Here is a 23,757-nt window from a genome sequence, read left to right on the forward strand (position 1 = left end):
AAAGAAAGATCCCGAAAGTTTCAATGCTCTATCTCACTATTAAGGAGCGCCGGCAATGTTGTTTTTATTTATTCATTTTCCTTATAAAATAAGATTTTATTTTATCTCGGACCCCGATTTTTTTAAATCTTAGAATGATTAGAAAAAATAAAAAAATAAAACAGTAAACAAATAAATCTGGGATCAATAATACTTTTTATTCAAAAATATTCATTTTTTCCATGATGGAATAAACAACATGGCGTATTGAAAAAAAACGTAGCCTACAAATCCGTACATAAAATTTTCTTAAAGAAGACTAGAATAAAAATTTAACAAATCAGAACAGTAACAAAAATTAAATCGAATGAAAAAAAAAATATTTAAAAAAAACTGCCGGCACCCTTAAATAGTGAGATACAGTATTGAAACTTTCAGAATCTTTTTCTTTTCAAGGTAACCTCAAGATTTTTCAAGTCGGAGCAACGAACTTTTTTTTAACGGCCACTCTACTATATACATATATATATATATATTTACCTAAACTTGTAGCGAGGTTCAGTGTGCGGAAAATCTTTTATGCAAAAATCCAAATGAAATATATATAGGCTGTAGTGTATTCTATGTATAGAATTTTCAGAAAACTATCATCTCAAGGTTCGTGCTGTAGAGTACGTGTAGTGAAGTAGCTATGCCTTTGTAAACGATCATGGCTAATAAAGAAGTTAATTGCCCTTGCCATCGTAAATATTCGTTATAGGAAAGTGAGGAAATACTTTTACCGTACAATAAATTCCATGCATAGTGTGTGTGTGCGTGTGTTTATATATATATATATATATATATATATATATATATATATATATATATATATATATATATAAATAAATAAATAAATAAATTAACTTGGAATTCCTTGCTGTGAATTGGTACAATACACCGCTTCATAAATATTTCCGCCTTTTCTAACCACACATTACATATGTTAACGAACTTAAACAACCAATATCTAACCTAACCCAACATTTCTATCCTCGGTAGTAAACAAATCGTATAACATTTCGTGCGAACGAATTAGTTACTTTATATACTCGTATATATATATATATTTTTTTATTGGCTTCGTGTATATAACTTATGAATATTTGGATTAGACTGTAGATATGTGTATGCATTATAGATTTTTCCCGTTAATTGTTGTAAAAATAATACACATCGTTGCAAGTTACTTAAAAAAAAAAAAAAACAACAAAAAACAAATAATAATAAGGAAAATCGCATGTATTGTACATAATGAAAACTGCGGATGAATGGCATCGATCGGTGATGCACAGACTGTATCATACGTATATGCATAGTCATTTCGGACACAGTGTATTTCTTATGCATACGCACAGACACAATAAACATGTATTTTCTCATGCTAGCGTGAAAGTTATACTCACAGTTTAATTCTGTTATTAAATTTCTCCACACGCGCGGCTATAACGTCGATCGTCCGAACAATTCTCGCCATGTTGCGTTTGGAGTTGGAAACTGTAAGAATCTTCGAAATATTAACCGGCGGACGTGGAATGTCTGTCTGAAATTTACAGACTGTCACGTAAAATAAATTTATGAAACTTGTTTCAACCGCTTGATTAGACGCGTCCGATGGTGAATCCGAAGATCAATCACTAATCGTAAGTTGCACCTTGCTTTTGGCTTTAACATCGTCGTAATATATTCTCCTTCATTCTATCAAAGAACATTGCATCACTTTTTAACTTACCACTTGTCAGCCGAAATTCTTTTTCCTATGATATCATCCAAATTATAGACGAGAGTCGATTCCTTGTTTTTGTATGTTTTAGGAAATTTTCTCGCACGTGCTTTTTTCAATTTCATTGCGAAAAGTTTAGGCTTTAGACTTCATATTTAATAAAATAAAATAGCAAGTCCCTGCGAAGGTGCGGCAGCAGGTGAAAGGCCCGGTTTAGTCGCTCGCAATTAAGTTCAGACCAAATGCCACGGCGCTTTTGTGCAATTTTATAAAACAAGAGAAAGCGGAGTTTTATATATTAAAAGGATAGTTGATGCGAATCCCAAATCTGACCTGTATTGTAATTTTTTAATCCGACTTACTTTTAACGCTATCTGTTTCAATCCAGTTACAGTAAAGACGCGATTTTTTTTTTAAGGAAATTCATTTAATTTAATACTCCGTAAATAATAATTAATGTTTGTAAAAGCTGCAGGTTGTTCGAATTTGCATTCAGAGTTTCCCGGCACTTTGGAGTTTTAATCCTGTACTGTTTTACGTATTAAATTTCACTCGGCCGCTCGGAGCTCGAAGACGTTGATTAATTTATTACAGAATCTAATTTATCACATTTACTCAACCATCGAATTTAACTGACGTCGAAGCTTTCGAGTCGTTTCTCTTAAAATCTGGATTACGCAAAAAGCATTGCAATGTAATTTCGCAATTCGAGGTTCGTTCTTAACCATTTTTTCACGACGGTAATAACTTCGAGAAATTGTCTAGTTCCTGTGCGTTATTTACATATTCAATATGCGTGAAAAAATAATTATACGATATCCGGACTCGTATTTACTTGTTTCCCAAAAAAGGTTCGGTTCAACCTTACGTGATTTCGACATATTATTAAATTACTACCGTACGCAACGGACGCATGTTTGTATAATTTCATTCTTACGCAATAGTGAAATGTCGACTGTTCTACGGAAGTTGCTGGTCAACCTGCACATTATTCATTGATGCTTCAAGTGTTTTCGTTCAATGACTATCGGCTGACATATTGGGGAGAAAAAATTAATCTTCCGACGGATTTTCGTTGAGATGATACGTTAGCTACACACGTTATGGAAATTAAAAAAGTCTCCAAACAATTTTACAAAATTCTTTTTCCAAAGTTTTTATTAATATCAATGAAATAATAGTCGTCGTAGTGATTTTCTGCTCATTGCATCGCCCGGATGACTCGTATATAAAATACAGACTCCGACTTGTCGATTGAACGTTTGCCGTTATAGTTATAGTTATAGAAAGTATACCCGTTGGTCCTTGGATCAACGACACTCGTTAATTTGCGCATTTGTGTATCCAGCGCGTTTTAACACGCTAATCCGACTCGCCATTTTTATTTACATCAGGAGGTGACGTGCTGTGTCCTTGCTTATCGTTTAGCAAGTTACACAGGTGTGTTCTTTTTTTTTTTCGTAGTGTGTTTGTGTGTGAAAAATCATTCAACGATAATAATGAAATTAATAAAAAAAAGTACGTTACGTGTACAATACATTAAACGGCTGATCGTAAAGCGGATTAGATTTTCCACTGTGTTTGTTCATAGTGGTTTTTTATTTTTAACTTTTTTTTTGCGCCGCCAACTATTCACGGTCGAATTACCACCGATCGTATAATCTCGGAGCACTGTATTCACATTTTAAGTTGAATTTGCATCACATTATTGCACCAATATTACAATGATGTTGACGATTAATTGCAGCGTTGCTTAAGACTTTGAGTCATAGTGGTGAGTATTTTTACCACCTGTTTTATATCCTTTTTTCAACATATATCTTCGCAGTTTTTTTGCTATTTCTAATAGTATAGTAATATATCTAGGTTTTTACTACTCGAGAGTAATTATTGCGATATAATTTTAAGTTGTTGTTGTCATGAAGAAATTGATTGACAAAACATCGTGAACCTTGAAGGAATAATTCATTTCCGAGAAAGTTACCCCTCTATACGTTACATACATGTTTTACATAAATTATAAGTTTCTAGGATCGCTGATTACTAATCTGAAATCAGATTTTGAAAACTTGGTACAGCGAATGCAGTCAGCGACCCCGAAAAGCCCTGCATAGAGTTTTTGGGCCGTATTCGATAAAATTTGAAATTTTCGTCTACCATATTAGATCCACCTTTCGTAATCGGTGACCCCAAAAACCGTAGAACATTATCTTGTTATTAAATTTGAGTCAGCTCATTAATTTGTGACGCACGGGGTTAACCCGCGTGTTAATTCATTGGTATTATTACACGATATAACGGGTTTCTCCACTCGTTATCTTATATACTTATGCATACGTTGAAATGCACTTTATTTACTCTTACTTTTCTGTTTTTATAAAACCACGAAACGGCAATTCATCCATCTGTCAGTGTCACAATAGCGACTGCTCAATTTTCTGTTACTGTAATTGTATATTATAGAACGAGCGTTCGATTGATCTTTATCTCAAACTCGGTCTACTTACACCATTGTGAAAATCATCGTTGGAAGATTGAAAATCGACGTTTTATTTTCTTCTTCTGGCGCATTTGACAAAATGATGATACTTGACGCAATGTTCGCGGGATGTATCTAACTCGATTTATTCTAGACTATAATAGTGCATGAAAAGATCGATTTCGATTAGCAAAACATTACTCGAAGTGATTCGGATACTTTCTCGCCTTGCGAAGCCGAAACGAGCTGCGTGAGCTATTACATACTTATATATACGTACAGTCAGTGAAAGTCCTGCAGAAAAATTTACATCTCTAGTTGTATCGTTCGAGCGGAATCCTGTCCACACGATACCTCGTCTTCTTTTATACCTACGTCATCTGGGAATTGATCCTCTTCATCTTACCCTTTCAATGGTCCTTATACCTATAAGATGTGCCTATGAATACATGGCCTATAATCGCCATCTTTCCTTTACGGCCATGCCAACAAAACCCGCACCATTCACCTCAGGTATATCCGTTTAGCTATAAAATGCATTATTTCACCTTGACATGTTTTATTAATCTCATCGCTCTCATTGTGCGTAAGATGAGGTCACATGTGCATATATGCATGATTATGCACGCTGTGCATATGCTTTGCTGGTAAGAACAAAGTGTTCCACTTTGAATATGAAGAAAGCTAGAAAATAGGCACTCGAGATTGAATTGAAACGTGTATATTTCAGTGTGAAAATCCGAGTGTCACATTCTCAATATCATACTACCCGGTGTGAAAGAACCCGAAGAAAGCGTTTGGCATTTGCATTCAACGTAATGGAACGTAAGGTGTATGAAAAACTAAGAGGAAAGGCGAATCGAGCAAGAAAAATTTTGCTGATTGCAGATTTTTTCTCTCTTCATTAAATTTTTAGAGTTACTTATCACACCATCCACCGTAAGACTAGTCGAGTACAAGTAATTGTTAACGTCATATTCTCTTCGCCTAACAAAGCCTAACAAAGCGTATGAAGTGAGGGAGGAGGAAGATATTATTATTATTATTAATATTATTATACTATGCTGAAGATGGCAAGGGAATGGCTAATCGATTACGAGGTTGATCACAATATGATGGGAGCTTGACACATTTGTTGCGATCGATCTATACTGGAAACGCTAACGCGGTTTCATGTGAAGATTGTGCAATCAAGCAAATTGTACTTCCAACAAGTTGATCAACTACCTACCTACCTACCTACCTACCTACCTACATACGCAGCCGTGAGACGAGAATATTATTCTGTCGATATATCGACGGAGGATAATTAATTATGCGTCTGATCATTCAGTCACGTTAATTGGGGAGGATTGCTGATGAGATGTCGAGTCTTGGGCTGTAGCAACTGCTTCTGATGATCATACGGGTCAGACATATTGAATGAAACTATTGAAAGAGAGTTGAATATACGTAGTATAGTTGGACGAGGATTGGAAAATACACAACCTCTAATCTATGCAAATATCAACCTGTATGTTGGTTGAAGTGGAAAGTTGAATGGCTAAATGAATTCCGCTGTACTCTGCTGAATCGTCCTCAGCGATTTTGTCAGGATTATTCGGCAGCAGAAATCTACCGAGTGATTAGTTATTTAGACCTGTATAATAGATTCGAGGAACGAGAAACAGCATGGGAAATTCGTCGAGAGTGATTGTTTTAGCCAGTTTTGCATTTTCGCTCGCCGTTTGTATTTCAGCACTGGCTTGTTGAATAGTTTTTCGCGAAACGCGGGTTGAAACTGAGGACATTTTTGGCTATCAGTATTTGCGCATCGTTATTGTACACATTATCGCTACGCTGGTACGTTAAAAGAAAAAAATAATAACAAAAAAAAAAAAAATTATCCTCATCACGGCAGAATGTGAAAGTATAAGTTGACGTACAACCTATGTATATAAAGTCGCGTACGCAACGGTTAACTGTCCATCAATAATCACCTAATCTGAATGATGTAAAAATTATTTCACTTGACGGATGAGCAATCCGTATATTAAAACGATTAAAGTCGATGACCGATATCTGTGTTACCAATTTGATAATCAAATCGTGGAAAAATGGAGGATTGAAATCGTACGAACTGGACAGAGATTTTTGTCCGAGGACAAGTTCACGATAAGAGATTGTTGGCGTGGATATTTATATAATATATTTGCTATTCCGAATATCCGTTTCTAAAATACTTAGTCCTGTAGTATCGTTGAGCGTTAGCTCATTATGAAATCTTCACGGAATCCGGTGTTTATTTTTTTAATGTTTTTAATAATACCGGTATTTGCGGATAACTCGCGTCGAATGAAATGTGTGGAAAAAAAAGAAAACAAAAACAAATTGCCAAATATATCCTCGTTATTCAACAAGCATGTACCTTTAATGCATGCTTACGTAACCATCATAGAGTTCTTTCATCATACCTCGATTTCCTCTGTATGCAGTAATATACAGTATTAAAATTTTTTATGAGCTTGAAGTTAGTAACGTTAACGTAACGAAACATTGGGTGGGAGGGGATTACTATTTTGCAAATTTATAATGACTTTGAAGTAGTTAAGTTTTCAGAATATGAATACGTTTTCCGATATTGTGAATTACTACGTTTCAGACATTCCTGCCATTGTGAAATAACGATTTTTTCGAAACTTAAATCATTACAATGACATTATTTTGTCGTATGATTTATCTCTCGTCTTTATTAAACGCACAGATTTAACTGCCATGAATTTAAACTCTCGGAAATTCTTCTGCAGAAATAACTCCACTCGTTTAATACCTTGTCACTTTACTGGTTTTAAATCAGATTCTTGTTTTATAGGAATCTGGAACGCACCACCGTTTCCCATAAAAATATTTTTCACAGGTTGATTTCAAGTAGTTAAAATCCAATCAGAAATGCGGCGATTTCCGATGTCATTGTTTGAAAGTTAACAACTAAATAAATACATTCCACCACCCGCACGCAGCTTCACTATACATACTCGTAAAACCTCATTTACTAGTCTCTTTCACTCTCATCTATATAGATTCATGATACCTACTACCTGCCTCTGAAATATCCAAAAGAGAATCGAGTCTGTAACGGACGGTGAATTTATTCTCACTGAAAGTGTTCATGGCTTTGAATTTTTAATGGGGGAAATTTGAATGCGTTTAATGTTGCGCGAGTTTTATCGTCCTACACATAATCACAATGATATTATTAGCATACCGTTAGCATGTCATTAATGTCACGCTCTTTACACGGGCCTTTGCTTTATATCGACGACGCACACGTGGGCTGTACTACACTATTTATAATACTGCGATATACGCTTGCCGCACACATTTATAAACTTGCAAGCGCACCCGTCGCATAGAATTAAACACATTCATGCTGGTTTGAATCCGGAACCGTAGCCGTTTGTTTTACTCGAAATCTCATCGTCAGCGCTGTTTAGATCGTGTACGTATGCAATATTGTCACGATTGCTGAAAAAATTGGCAACGGCGATAGCTTGTTGGAAATTCATATTTCTTTCACTTTAGAAAGACTCTCTTCCTCTCTCTCTCTCTCTAAATCTCTGTACATAATTCGATGCAAACGCGTCAACTCTGAACAACTCAAACCACCGGAATAGTTATCTTCATTATTGATTCGGCAAGTGCGGTATACAGTTTCGTGACAATCGAACACTTCGGATGTGACAAGCTTGTTACTTGACCAATTTCTGCACAGGTACGTCTAAACGTGAGCCCATATGGCAATTATTGAAACAATCAAACTTTGTTGAGTTGGATACTTGAGCCTGAAAATAAGCCCGAAGTGTAGTCCTCTCCTGATCGATATTACAGTCGTTCTCGAAACCAGTCCGAATTAACGATTATATATATTATTAACGACATTGAAACCTCTGTTTTTTTTCTTTATTCTTTAATAAATTAAAGTCGACGCCTATATAGCGACTCGAGGTGAAAATATTAAACGCAATAATCCAATCCCGCACAATTTATGAAAATGCTTTCAGGCAGTACGATTTAACATGAATTTCGCCCTCGTTATAAGTGCGTCGAATAATTTCCAGTCCATTGAATTTTTGTCCACTTGTGTGTGATGCAGATTATATTAGAATCTTTATTGGCTGAATATCGATTGCAGGAGAGCCATTTTTTCATATAGCAGATCATTACAAACAACATTCGATTCTATCGCGAGTTCGAAACGACACGATCTTCAGTGCATTGAGTATCTTTGAATGCCTTGACGCGGTATGATGAACTTGTCTTTTCACTTTCGGTTGAAATGAGCAAACGAAGCGACCAAGATGACGGCTACTGGAACAGCAGCTACCACAGCGATTCTGAAATGTATGTGAAACGGGTGGTTAGACATGCTCCTCAGATTTGCTACTGCTATAACGTTATAGTCACAATATTAGCGGTCGTTGCTACCCAGACGTTATCCGGTTAATTTAATATTATAAATAATGTATTCGTCGACCGCGTTTTAACGATGTTGAGACAAAAGGAGCGGAAGAGAAGGGAAAGAAGGGGTAGAAAATGTTTGCGTATTCGTTGACTTTTGTAAAATCAGTAACGCGGAGTAATCGATAGGTTGTAACTAGCAGTAAGTCGTGTATCGTACTTTGCCCAAGGTACTGAGTAGTTCTTCCAGGCGGATGCCTTGATGTCCTCCTGAAAAAGAAAAGTAAAAGAGATTCACAATCGGCGTGGATAATTGACGACACGTGGTACCGATCGAATCGAAATTTAATGTAAAATTTAATTTTTCACAAATTACTGGATGCAAATCTCCGATCAACAGTGTTGCCAATATCTCCTTAGCGGCACTGGAGTGTCCGACATCCGCGAAAGCCTTTGTAGCGTCGGTTCCCGATTCGTTTAGAATCTCCTCATCTCCGCCCGGATGCTGTGAAACGATCAATGACGTCACGACAACGTAAACTCGTCAGAACTCGAGGCATAGACAGTGTCGCTTACTGCATTGCTATATCTATAAAGTTCAATAATCATCACCGCGATGTGAAATGAAATCGCTTTGAAATAACAAAACGTTATACAACTCATTCTTGCAAAGGTTGCGTTCAACTCCAGCAACAAGCTTTCGTGTAGATTCGTTGTCATTCTCGTTCTATCTCCCCTCAGGCATGCAGAGCGAAGTGCCGATGCAGATTCTTGTATGGATTAACAGGAAGCTTTGCCACATACCTGCTCCAAGTACTTGGTAACGTCGTAGACTTTCCCGTCAACGGTGATCCAGCACGATTCTCTTCCTCGGTGCTCGTTAACTTCTTTCAACGTGAATACGGTTTTTGCCGCCATTTTCTTATTCTCCGCGTGCGGGTGGTATTCTATAATCTATAATGCGAGGAATATAACAATCTCTGTAAATAGTACTTCGGCTTCCGTTGTTGCCTCACTTACCGCTGACGACCAACTGTCAAGACTTTCTTACCGGCTTCCCCTTCCCTAGAATATTCCCCTTCTCTTCTCCAAAAAATCATTCCGACTCATGCTCTGTCACTCATACTATACATACATAAGCATAGCGCGTTTCTCTTTCAATTTGTATAGGTATAGTTGTATGCATGCGTACTGGTGTGGTGATGCTCCGTTACGCTCCAGATCTACATCCATGCATGCATGGAGCCCTTGGACGATTTAGTTCAGAGTTCTCTCCGAAGCTGTCATTCAAGGTTACTATTACGCGATGTGTGCACATGCTCGAACATATTTATCGCGCTTATATGACAGGGCGATTACTCTTCTGCCGGACGGGTTCTCACTTATACGTGTTATTCAAGTTGAGAAATATCGATTTATCGGGGTTAATTTGTCTGATGAAATTATTACCATATACTATTCGGTGAACGAGAATGAAATCGTAACACTTTTCTCAATCTAATATGCATAATGATTTATTTCTCATTGATATCCAATGAGAAATATAAAGGCTTGCGTATAAAATAAAACTATTACAATTAAACGAGAGTATTTAACAATCGTGTGGTTCATTCAACGAGCGGACAATCTCGCGTTATCGCCTGTTTGCATCATTCCCGGTAAACATTGATTATATACTCGCACTTCTGTGAAATCGTCTTAAGTTGTTATATTTCAAATTCGTTGAATTTAGCGCCCGGATCGAGTTCTGATCACAGTTTCTCAACACTCGATAAATTCCATGACGCGAAATGTCAGCAGAGCCGGAGCAATATTCATTTGCAAAGTACGTGTATACCTGTAGGCACAGAAATGCTGACGTCGAATGTCCAATCGCCTCTGTAATTGTTGACTGTGAGAAGCTGGTAATTCGCTTCTCGTCATTAAATTCACCATTGCGAGGCTGCTGTTATATCTGGTATAAAATCTCAAATGTAAAGACGATTTAATTTCGTGCATGTAGTCTGTATGCTATTCTTCTTCTTTGCGTTGTTTCAGTCAAGATTTTCATCGTTATCGTCAGCACTCTCTCTCAAAGATAATGTTCGTCGAATGAAATCACAATTGACTTTCGTCACGAAGTGTGTATAAATGCCTTTACAAAAATGTCGTCCTGACTAAACGAAAATAGGATACTATGTCTAACTATGTAACTCAGGTAAGGGAATTGAAACGATACTTCACGGGTTGATCTAATTAACAACTGATTTGTCATTATTAAAACGAAGCAAAGCATGTCGCAGACTTCTGAAGATCGTTGACCTCCTCACCATGTATGTAGTGCATACATTTCTAACTGTGTATTATACTTAAGTACCTACGTCTACTCGCTGGACGGACAAATGTGACATTAGCGTAATACTTTTTGGGTTTACTTTTTAGTAAACTTTAGTTTTAGAGATCCATGATTTAAATAAACCGTGAGGCAAAAAGTTTGAGCCAGTCCACTGACGATTCCGACAGCGTAAGAAACACACTGAAATGAACGTGAATGTAACCTTCATCGACGGCACCTTTGCATAGTCAGATATCCATCTCTGCCATCGAAAAGTCATGTGCAGTGAATCCTTCACCCACTCCAGTTCATGACGTTCACCTTTAATGCTTTCGGGCAAGTTGCGTATAACGCAGAGGTTCGCTATTACGGTATAATCAGGCCTCAACCACTAGCTCAATCTGCAATATTATTCATTGGGTTGTGATTTTTACACGCATGCGAACAGTTATACGGAATACAATTTACGGAAGACCGGCAACGGTTATAAACTTGGATGGTTTTCAGTCAGGTATTACCTGTTTACTTCACTACAAATTAAATTATCATACATAGATATAGGACGGAGATACACTTGTTTTGACTCTGATGAATAATACTTGGAATATCCGAAAGGCTGTCAAGTCATTTTTGTACTTTTCTATGGAAATTCGTGGATGGTGATTATGGTTTATTATTCACTTTTGAATCTCTTAGGTAGTCTGGAGTTATTGCTTGACTTGACAGTATATCATCTACCAACAAGCTCCAACGATTAATCTTTACAGGACCTTGAAATTCTTTTTCGACTTTTTAGTTCGAAGTCCTAGATCTTTGCTGTTATCGTCGTTGGGTTGGATGGTAAAAAAGATAATACCACTTTCGAGCCGATCTATCGGCTTCCGGTCCTGTAGGGGTTCATCTGTAGTTTCTTTCTTTTTTTTTTTGCTGCCGCGTGGGAACGCGGTTAATTGGGGAAAAATAACCGATTATTAAAATGTTAATCGATCATTTTTTTCACGCTAAAACAGTGAAACACGAGAATAGGTGTCAAACTCGCGTGGATTATTGGAAAAGTACGTATAAGGTAGCGAGTTCGTCACGGAAAATTACATATCCTAAAAACTCCCTTATTTTCACCATACAGTTTCTAAAAGAAGAGGGCGTCTCTAGAAATAGTTTCTATGCGTATGTGCATGTGTGTGTGTATACAGATACGTTTACTCGGTATAGCCAAAATTACGGTCTATAGAAGCCGCAGCGCAATTCTCCAGCCTCACATATTACACATGATATAGTACTTGGATTCGGAAACTATGGTAGTAATTGTAACTTATAACTTCTACCATTTACACAAGCATATCAGATGCAGACGCATAGAAATATACCACTAAGTTCGAATCCGGTTTCAGAACAGAGTTACGGTTTATTGGAGCTCGGGTAATTATATTACTCTCGCAACCCAGATACTGCTTTCGACTCAGGCGACACAAAACGATATTATCGGCAAGTAACTTCCATCAGATCTCATCAATAGTGTCACTCTGTGTCGCAGTGAACGTCGAGTTTTGTCACCTGAATGAAACGCTGTCTCTGTTCTTGACTCTATGATCAAATCTCTAAGGTAGTTTTTTGAACCGCAGTTAGTTAGAGTCAGATTATATTTAGGATTTTCGTAAATATTGAGATGCAGTTCTTTTTGAAAATGACGTCCAGAAATCATGCGGGAGTTGGACGGAAGTCAGGCTGGATTGATACGTTGATTGGCTATAAGTACTCTCCAAATTTATGTATCCTGAGTACTTTCACTTCTTGGTAAAGTTATCAGTTTAATTGATTCACGAGTGGTAATACTGTTTCAACTTTCTCACTTTAATTCTGCAGCAACGTTGTGCGATGAATGAAATGCTCGAAGCGGGGTGAAACGAAACGCGTATATCTGAGTTCAATTTTTTCATATGATTGAACGATTTTGATGATTTCACTTTTAGGTTTTGACCGATTATTAATAATTCAACGTTACGTAATACTAGTTGTATGTTTGTACCGGAATTTTTCATTAATTCATTTCTCATGAAGTAGGTTAATGATTTTAGCAACACCGTAAAACATCAAACGAAGAACTAATAAGATATGTCGTCTGTCTATCTTCTTTCCGTTTGCAAATGTGACGAATGTCCATAAAGTTATACTCATAAAATAATGCCCGTGTTACAACGTCTTATGTCACAGTCATACTCCCTTTCACTTATCTAACTAGTCAGAAACCCGTCGACAACGTTTATACCGTTTTAATGAACGTGCTGCTATTCTTTGTTGCTAGACCCAGCGATGAAAATCTGCACCAGTTGAATATAGATCTGTCGATGATTTTAAAAACCGGAATTTTTATACCGTAGACATATTTCGTTAATCAGCAGCCAACCTGTTTCTGCTTGTCAAACAACATTCAAAAGTGCGTTTTAATTAATTTTTGTTTTGCATACCTAGAATTGATCGTAGAACAGCGTGAGCATAACGTAGTATTCGATACAGTTAAAGTATCCTAACAATAAGTCATAACAATCGATAACCGTTACCGTCGCTTAAATATTATCATATATTTCATATATATATTCATATATTATCATAAAAAATCATTTAATTCATCAGCCACTATCTAATTCTATCGATTTTGCATAAATCGATGAATTCCTACCGTGTTTTAACCGTGACCTGAATATTTTTCGAAATGTTACCAGACTAAATCTGTGTCGATCGTTGAAAGTTTGAAGCCTGAAATATACTGTAACACCAGAACGAAAATCGCCACGTATGCTCGGCGACGTGGCAAATGATTAATCGTGACGTTACCGACTAACAATGCAGCATCTCTTCTAGTTTGGGCTCAACATGTCGGGGCAACAAGACACCCCGGTGTGAATGATCCTCCTGCACAGGTGATGTAACGTAAAATTGTATCCCCCACGTATAACTCCGAAATGTAGATTCGTTCGGTTGAGACGAGCTTTGGTTACGTAGAGGAATCCTGCCGGGAAATATAGCCCAAGAGCCAAATAGACGTTGACGGATTACCGTAGTCCTCGACGTACCAACCAAACAGATCTAGTTATAAGACCTAGGAATTCTAGACCATCAATAACAGGTTAAAAAAACTGTCCCAGTTTGGCGGGAGAAAAATGAATTAACATTTTTAACACATTCCAATAAAGCTAATATTTATCGTGTGTATATACCCGATTCGATAATAATTCTTTAATTCCATGGAGGTTTTATGTGGTACCGGATGAAGACTGTAATCGAAGAAGAATAGATATTGCTTATACTTCTGTTTCTCGAACACCATTAGCTACTTGTATATTATACGCGCAGAAATCCGAGATGCCTTTCACGTATTTTGGTTCGATATAAAAAGGACCTGAAGCTACGAGATGATGAGCGACCGATCAGAAGAGCCGCCGGCGAATTTGAATAATCGGAAGCTAGAGTTGCCCATGACATTCGAATATATTTCAGTAAAACTTCTATCGGAAGAAGAAGTTTATTTATTCACAATCTCGCTTATTTTCAGATTCAAACACCCGTGATTTGGAATAACTCATGTTGAACTTCTGTGACTGCATGAAACTAGGAACGAATTATGCAGACTGCAACTAATTTGATCGAGATACGTACTGGGCGTGCAAAACCTCGTGCGAAAGAACCAACTGCGGGAAGTCTGCGAACCCAGTTCTGCAAATCGGCTTGATTATTCGGCTCTACAAACTCAGCCATTCTACTCTACTTTTCACGGACCGGTCGCGTCGAAATTGCGAATAAAATAGAAGGAGCGCATGTCGTTTTGGGTGAACACTACGCAGGATGGTGAGCTTGCATATAAATGTGGGTTAATTTCGAGCCCTGCAATCTACAGTGATGGGATTGTTCTTACAACAAGCTCTTTGAAACACCAGCAGCATCGTATTCGACACGGTTTGACACTGGCGAAATAACCTAAACGATGAAACAGACAAAAACCATTCGACAAATTTACAATCATCTTCCGACAGAATAAAATATTATTATAATCCATGATTGACTCGGTGGAGAATGAGACCCTATAGGTATCCTATGATGAAAAAATGCTCCCATATCGTTGAGACATAATTTGAATGTCGAAGAATGATTGATTGTGCGACTTATATATCCGCATAGGTATGTATAATTTCATAGCTTTGAACAACTTCAATTGACGAGATAGGGATCATCGATTTTCTCTTGAGAATAACTACGTTGTTATATTCGCTTGTCAGGTTGCAGCTTATCAGTCGCTACGTCTACCTGCAGATCTCTGTGCTTGGAATATGAAAGCGGGCACCAGTGGATGCACGGTAAATAAACATAAAAACCCTGCAGCATGCTGAACAAGCTCGTCAGTTCTTTCTATTGTTTTCGACTTATTTTACGTGGTGATTTCACCATTCGATCAGCATATATACATAAAATATACATGCGCATGCACCAATCGAATTTTTCGAACTCGCGAGGTATGTCGTATGGTGAGCAAACAAAGCGCGTTTTCGTTTACGCTTTCGCAAACAAAACCTCGTATCGTTAACAGCAGTTCCAACTCATAAAGAAATAATTACCTAACGGTAAATTCGTCGTTGATTCCATTGTGTCGAGTCAATGATCTCTTCGAGTTATTAGTAAATCAACTATCTTCGCACTGTCTCGTTCTATTGGTATGCAGGGCACTTGAAACACCAAGTAATAACTGTGGCGTCATTCTTTCTTCGAAACTATACAGATCACGTTCATCCGCGTGATACCGGTCATATTTAATTTCCGTTTTTTCTACATTTCTCCGAATTTTTTTTCAACGATTTCTAATAAAACGACTGAAACGTTTACAGTGGTAGGATTATTGCTGTACGGAAAATCTCAGGTTTGGCAAGCAGATTGACGACCATTGAGTCAGGTTAGCCTAATCCGTCCGTGAAATAAGCGAGAGCGTTAAAACGAAATAATGCAGCCAAAATAATTAAATCTATTTCTCTCTCTCTCGCAACAGAACGTTAAGACCTCCGTCTAAGGCCATTTTTATCGTCCCGATCCTATTTTGTTGTACGTATATTATTTCCTCTTACTTCCTGATTTGTATAGAATAAGACATCTCCAGGTAGAGATACGTTTCGGCCCATTTTCGACCTGGGTAACTAGGATTAGCCGTCAACGAGAAAAGATGTATTTTTCAGTCTGAATAATGGTCAGAATCTCAAGCTGTTAGACTCGAAGAGAAATGGTCAGTGAATTGTAAATGGCCCACTGAAAGCACGGTGGAAGGGAACAGAAAAACATAAAGAAACAGGATTGTACGCACATTTCAACAGTATGTGTATATGCATGTGTGAGAAGAAATCTCATTTCGTTTCCCCGCTCACCCTTGTGTAGTAAATGCTACTGTTGATTTTCCGTTTTTCCAACGGGCAGACTGCTCTCGTAATTCCATTTCAAGATCCTTTCAGCTGATTCTATATATTATTCGATTTCTTTTGGGATCCTCAGTAGTTACGCGACAACCAACCGCATGAACATAAAATTCATAGTACGCAGTTGGATCGCTATCATTTGTATACCTAGACAGGGTTGTTTGTTGATATTCTATTCAGTACATAACTGGCCGCTATCCAAGGGATCGATCTATTTGTTCGTTTACTAGTAAATAACTCCCGACTGCCTTCGAGTTGATTAGGTTGCAGTGTATTGCTTGCTTTAAGCGGATTTTCATTATTTACATGTGGAGTTGGACAGAATGTAAATGATGGATCTTTCCGTCAAGTAACGTGGACTATATGGAATGTCAAAAATAATTTAGTTGCACATTAAAATTAAAACTCACCCACTTCTGGTGTCAATGACATAATCACCTCTTACGACAGTTTCGACCGAGTTTAGCTTTTTCGTTAAGAGTCGATGATCGATCGTGATCGCGACCTCGCTAAAGCACAACCAAGACAAAAATCATCTAATTGAACAACATTGACCAGGGAATCCGACGGACATGCTGCTTTTTTTGGAGTCAGAATTTTTACAGCGTTATCGCAGGTACCATGGGACATACTTATATCGAAGCGAACAATCGAGGTTTGCGGAAATACTTTTGTTTTAAAGTTCCCACGGGGTAACGCGAAGAGTGGTTTTTACTCGATAAATATGCCAAGTCACTCTTGTTAGAAGTTCCAACAACATACTTCCGTACTTCTGGCAAGTTTTGTCATTTTGAATATTATATCAATGCAGGTGTTCAAAATTACTTGAACCCCCCAATTTTGCAGCCATCCGAACAACGGTTGGTATGGGGCCCATATCGGAGTTCAAGTGACTCCTTAACGAGAAATATCGCCAAGAAGTTTTCATTCGGCTACACGACACGTGTTATACTCTGATCTAATAAACCTCCTTTGTACAATTCTAGGGAATATCAAATATATTACGTCAAGTAATAATTTGACAAGCAACATGAGATATACCATATTAAGGATGTTCTTTCAACGTCAAATAAAATCAGTAGATGCGCGTAGAACTAAATCAGAGTGATATCAAATTTTGAGTATTTTTGGAAAGCGTAGAAAAGTTTGTAACCCATACACGATGGATTACTCTGAGATGTAGTATCTGGTGAACTGGAGTTGATGTTAGACTGAGAATCATCAGTCCGAGCACTCACTCAGTACTGTTCTTCAACTTTATGGCACGGGCATTTTTTGGATCTATTATATCCTACTTTGACATTCGTGTTTACTTTTACACCGAAGTTCCTTGACTGCAATTTCGTGCCTGATCATCAGGAGAACTTAAATTACCAGGAAATTACGAACTTCTTGAAAAGAATACTAAAGACGCCTCGCTTCAATTCCATTTGATTGAACAAACAAGCCAGGGGTCATGAGTAGGAGCTTGTTTACACCACAAGTGCGCTTTTCTGGTGTTTCTTCGGGTAATGATAAGGGCACTATAAATTTATTACGCTTCGCTCGATGGTAATAAAATTGAAAACCCAAGCCAGCAATAATTCTTGTCACGTTGCAGAATTAATATCGTTGTTGCGACATATTCATGGGAGCAATCAGTTCCCAGAACCATGTCAAGCTGTGCCAGTTGCGCATTGTAGAATTTGCCGTATGTTAAACCTTGTGGGGAAACAGCCAATTTATCGAAAAGCAATTTAATCTCGAATCCAATTCGCATTTGTGCGCCAATCGATGTCAGTAGAACAAGTTAATGCATTTGAAAATCATTTTGAATATTGTGGCAATAGACCAGACTACCCGATGTTTCCCAACAATGACCTATCCAATCATTCCATTATAAGCGTGATAAAGTGGTTTTCGATTACCAAAACCGTATTTTTACTCACATGAAAAACAGCATCCGACAATTTCTGTCCAGGAATGAGTCCCTTCACATCTGTTGAATACCGTCAACCGTTGTGCAATTAATATCGCCCGTTGTCAACCAGATGGTCTTAATCGTTTCGATGAAAATTCAAACATCATAACCCCCGTCAACAGGGATCAGATGGGAGAGTATTTGTGCTGACGAGCACACAGAATAAGAGGTATCACGTTTCGTGGATGTGGGACGCTTCTGCACACCAGAATTAATCACGCTATGGTGACGAGTGTATATTCAACTTCGCATTGGTCGATTTTATGATAAAAATTTTATTTGAACGTCTTTCGCACACCGGATGAATCGATATACTAACCTGGAAATTTTTGCCAATTAGATGTGGCTTATACTAACTAGGATTATGACTCAATTCTGAAACAATTAATCCAGTCCCAGCAATTTTATATTAGAAAGGACAATTTTTTGCTGCTTTCGTGGGGTCACATTGATGCTTAACCACACCATCTCGCGAAACCAGCTGAACTAGGTTTACGTGCGTTTACGTTTTGATGTTGGTGATTCCACTTCATGACCAAGTTGACCTTGCATATTTACGTCTGCTATGAAAGGTGGGAATCACCTTGACAGGAATACACGTGCCTTATTGTTTGAAAACCATTTGACACTGCTCATGGCAGGTATGTTGAAACTTTACTTCTTTTGCATTGGAAAGTTGATGGAAAAATCAAATACGTAATTCTGCGAATGATTCAGTATTCGTATAATGTGTGTTGCTTTGAAGCAAAAAAGCTCAAAGTTGAACTACAAAAGGATGACTTTCGAACAAACGTAGTAAAAAGAGTTAAGATCTAGGCGATAGTTCTGAGAGAACGCCGCATACTCTGACATAAGTAAAAGAAGGAAAAAAGAAACTGGCGACTGTCGATATCCAGCTATTGATTTTACCACGTGAACTCATCATTTTCACGATTGCCAGCGATAACCATGACCTAGCGTCTTGCGAATGAATGTACCATATACCATTGGTTACATACTGAATTTTTGAAAACTCCGACAACTTACGAACATGATTGTAAAAATATCACATCCTGCCAAACAAGAACCGACTTTTAGTTGGAGATTTATAATTCTAGAATTGCAAACGGTATGGGTATATAGTTTTACGAGCTATTCGACGTTTTCCAATTCGCTTTTGTCTTGTTCGTGCGGAGAAGAAAAAATCAGCACGTAATTCTATAAACTACGTGCTCAGCATTCCGAAAGACTGGGCCGTCGAGAAGGATGTAAAAAAGGACTTAGATATTCAGTAGACCAAACAGTCTACAGAGGACATCATTTTTATTCAGGAATACGCTCTGCTGTAACGTTTCCGAACATTTACAGTCCACTTAGCGTAACTATCAACACCGTGTTAAACTCGACAAAGTACGCAAGGGCTGAATCATTCTCCAAAAACTTTTTGCAATGCGTATATTTTTATAATTCTTGATGTCACCGCAACTAACACGTTTTTCTTGTGGCATACGATCATTTCAGGATCTTTAGTTTTGCACGTTACCGATTTCGAGAGAACGGCATAAGTCCTGTATTGAATCTTCGACGCCACGTATGAGCCTTTAGTAAAACAATTTCAGGTGTTTTATCTTAGCATTACTCTGCTTCTCTTTGGTAACGAAAAGGTATACTGGAAAGATTTACGGAATCAGGGATGCTTTTTAACTAGATGATATTGTATACCTACTTAGTTCCATTTTTTCCTATCCCCACTACCAATCGGCAGGACAAGAACCTGAGATGGTTTCTTTTCCCCTGGGTCGTTTATACGGCGTCTCTAACAATTATTATTAATGAGCTTACGACATTATTGTTACGTTCGTATAATAATGAAGTCGAAATCATTGCCAGTCACGTATTTACGTCACAATAGTTTCATACACAAGAACATTCGTGTAGAACCAGTTTTGCGTAACATTCTGTTGAACATGTTACTTGGCTCAGTTGCTAAGACGAGTTTCCTTTTCATCACATTCATACTAATCTGGATTATGTTTCAGGTCGGCTCTCTGAAAGGCTATTACCTCTTCTCGCACAAACACGTCCACAAACGGTCGGTTACAATAAGCGATCCTCATCACGAGGCACTAAAAAATGAGCCACAGGTGAGTAAACGTTTTTAGTTGTATGAATTATCCAAACGATTAAGAAACAAGTTTGAAAAAATCAGAATTTCATTTCATCTGTGATATATTAGAATGGCAAGAAAATATTAGTGGTAAAATCATTTTTATTCATTATTACGTAGATGGTTGCAAATAGGAAACACCTGATTAATATAAAAATACAATTAGTCTCTTCATTCCAGTTTTTGTGAAATTAATCGGTATGTTAATTGAAAGATGTAAAATAGAAAATACTAGGTTAGGTCATATTTAATATTATTGAAAAAATCCTGATCCTTAGAGTCGAATGAGAATGATTGGAGGAAGGAGTTCCGGGGTTACCGTTAAGGGAAAAACCCCTCAACTTTTTACTTATGGGAATTTAATATTACCTACGCGTTGAGGTACGGATTCATCCCCAGTTGAGGGTTTTTTCCTTGAGGGTATCTCGAGGTTTTCTAGCTAAGACTACATTTCCACCCATGTTAAGTTTGGACGAAATCAACTACACAAGCCTAAATAATGGTCCCACAAAACTCGTTTAGAGATGAATCCAGTGTAACCATTTGGCAACAAAGTCCAGCAAGGCTATTAAGGAATTACACATGGATTTGGTGTTTCAGGTACATTGGGTTCAGCAACAGCATGAAAGAAAAAGGAAGAAGCGAGACTTCAGCGGACCCTCATTCAGTTTTAGCGACTATCCAACCTTTTCTGATGACTACAACCCCAGGCAAAAACAACAGTATCATCAGCAAAAAAATCGCGGGGTTGCTTTTCAAAGCCTTTTCCCAGATCCGCTCTTCAAAGAGCAGTGGTACTTGGTTAGTATCATCAATAACGATCGACGCGTTTTCACCCACTTTAAATGAGTGCCATTCACCCGATTAATCTATACGAAGCATTTTTACCTACTTGATATGCCTCAGCATAAAACTTTTCAACGACTCCCGCTTAACTGCTCTAATCGAAAGTCCTTAATGCATGCTTGAATATTAGAAATTTTTAACCTATTAATAACCAGTTCTGTACTAATCACTAGAACGGTGGAGCCAAGGATGGATACGATATGAACATCGGACCGGCATGGCAGAAAGGATACACTGGTAAAGGTGTAGTTGTCTCAATCCTCGACGATGGTATTCAGACGAATCATCCTGATCTCGCTTATAACTACGATCACGAGGCTAGCATAGACATAAATGACAACGACAATGATCCTATGCCAAGAGACAATGGCGACAACAAACACGGCACCAGATGCGCTGGAGAGGTTGCTGCTATAGCTTTCAATAATTACTGCGGAGTCGGTGTTGCCTACAACTCTAGCATTGGAGGTAACTTCATAAATGGATCCAACTGTTCAATCCTAATTATTTTAACGAATTATTAGAAGTTTATACGAAATTTTACTCGAGGTGTTCGAATGTTGGATGGACCTGTCAATGACGCCGTGGAAGCCAGAGCATTGGGGTTGAACCCCGAGCACATTGACATCTACAGCGCATCATGGGGTCCCGAAGATGATGGTAAAACAGTCGATGGTCCGGGACCATTGGCAAGACGTGCCTTCATCTATGGCGTCACCAGCGTGAGTTTACTGGCTTCATTTCTTGCCGGCAAATGAATTCACCGGATACAATCAGAGCTGACCGTTATTACTCCACGTTTCAGGGCCGCAGGGGAAAGGGTTCGATCTTCGTCTGGGCGTCGGGTAACGGTGGACGTCATACGGACTCTTGTAACTGCGACGGTTACACTAACAGCATTTTTACATTGTCGATTTCAAGCGCCACGCAAGGCGGTTACAAACCGTGGTACCTCGAGGAGTGTAGCTCGACGCTGGCGTCAACTTACTCCTCCGGTACACCCGGGAACGACAAGAGCGTAGCGACTGTAGACATGGACGCGAAACTTCGTCCTGATCACATATGCACGGTTGAACATACGGGTACTTCAGCATCTGCTCCCCTAGCCGCAGGTATCGCGGCTCTGGCTCTCGAAGCGAATCCTAGCCTGACATGGAGGGACATGCAGTATCTGGTAGTACTTTCTTCGAGGTCTGGACCCCTCGAAAAAGAACCCGGATGGATTTTGAACGGCGTTAAAAGAAAAGTATCTCACAAATTTGGATACGGACTAATGGACGCCGGGGCCATGGTCAGCCTCGCTGAGCAATGGACAAATGTGCCCCCGCAGCATATATGCAAGTCGCAGGAAATCAACGAAGAAAGACCGATCGATCCCACCCCAGGATACACGCTCAATGTTCACATGGATGTCAGTGGGTGTGCGGGTACTTTGAACGAAGTTCGCTTCCTTGAACACGTTCAGTGCAAGGTACGATTATCTCTTCTTCATTTCTCTTCCGTTGCGGAATTACCAACGGACACTAAAATTTTCGTTCGCTTTAGGTATCGCTGAGGTTTTTCCCTCGCGGTAATTTGCGGCTACTTTTAACCTCCCCAATGGGCACTACGTCCACTCTACTTTTTGAAAGACCCAGAGACGTTCTGAGCTCCAACTTTGACGACTGGCCTTTCCTCAGCGTTCATTTCTGGGGTGAAAAGGCTGACGGACGCTGGACCCTACAGATCATCAACGCGGGTAATCGCCACGTCAACACCCCAGGCAAGTCGCGCATGTTGTAGTTACGAGCATTTTTATTGTCCGTATTTTTTCTATACTTTGTGCACTTTTTTGTAAATTTTTCATTCCATGGCCTTGTTGTTGTATGCTGCAGCATTTCACTGAGCAACAAAAATTTAGATGTAGCGTATCAAGTTGATTGATTCTCTAAGATATTCTTGACCAAGTTTTCTATCGTCAGTATACTTCGGCAAGCATTATTTAATACTTGACTACGTTCAAACAATCAAAACAGAAGAGAAAGAAACAGTTTAATAGGAAGCTTGTTAAATTTATAAATAAAATTAAGTAAAAGTTGCAGGTAAGTCAGTAGTTTAAGAGACGTCTTATTCTGTTGCACAGTGTCATGGTTCCACGTTTCTTGCATTTGTACTTCGTTGAGCTTCTTAACTTGTGTAGGTTCGACCAAATGGTGTTAATCGTGGCATGATTTCTGTAAAGTTGGATACGTTTATGACAGATGTGGTCGAGTGTTTTTTTCGTTTTATCTTTCAGCCTATGTCATCCTACGTATGCATGCCGGGTGCTCGAGCCTCGCCTGAAACCAAATATGATGTAAAATTTTACTTTTGGCACCTTTGTTCGTCTTGGCTTCCGCATCAAT

General features: G+C 38.4%; 2 protein-coding genes across 3 annotated transcripts in view; one reads left to right on the top strand and one right to left on the bottom strand.

Annotated features, from left to right (window-relative positions):
* The window catches only part of LOC124412871 (furin-like protease 2), a 60,999-nt gene that overhangs the window by 32,482 nt on the left and 4,760 nt on the right, over positions 1-23,757 (top strand). For both annotated transcript variants that reach the window (XM_046893057.1, XM_046893058.1), the window contains exons 3-8: positions 20,400-20,504; positions 21,128-21,328; positions 21,547-21,841; positions 21,923-22,095; positions 22,179-22,844; positions 22,919-23,135. In XM_046893057.1, the coding sequence (XP_046749013.1) occupies positions 20,400-20,504; positions 21,128-21,328; positions 21,547-21,841; positions 21,923-22,095; positions 22,179-22,844; positions 22,919-23,135 (1,657 nt within the window). The remainder of the gene's footprint in view (positions 1-20,399; positions 20,505-21,127; positions 21,329-21,546; positions 21,842-21,922; positions 22,096-22,178; positions 22,845-22,918; positions 23,136-23,757) is intronic.
* Positions 8,367-9,619, bottom strand: LOC124412872 (cytochrome b5-like). Its single transcript, XM_046893059.1, has 4 exons — positions 9,462-9,619; positions 9,034-9,162; positions 8,878-8,927; positions 8,367-8,593 (listed from the first exon to the last, which is right to left on the bottom strand). Exons 1-4 carry the CDS (start codon positions 9,573-9,575, stop codon positions 8,521-8,523), a joined length of 366 nt encoding a protein of 121 aa, XP_046749015.1. The 5' UTR covers positions 9,576-9,619; the 3' UTR covers positions 8,367-8,520.

Source organism: Diprion similis, chromosome 12, assembly GCF_021155765.1.
Source record: "Diprion similis isolate iyDipSimi1 chromosome 12, iyDipSimi1.1, whole genome shotgun sequence".
Lineage (NCBI taxonomy): Eukaryota > Metazoa > Arthropoda > Insecta > Hymenoptera > Diprionidae > Diprion > Diprion similis.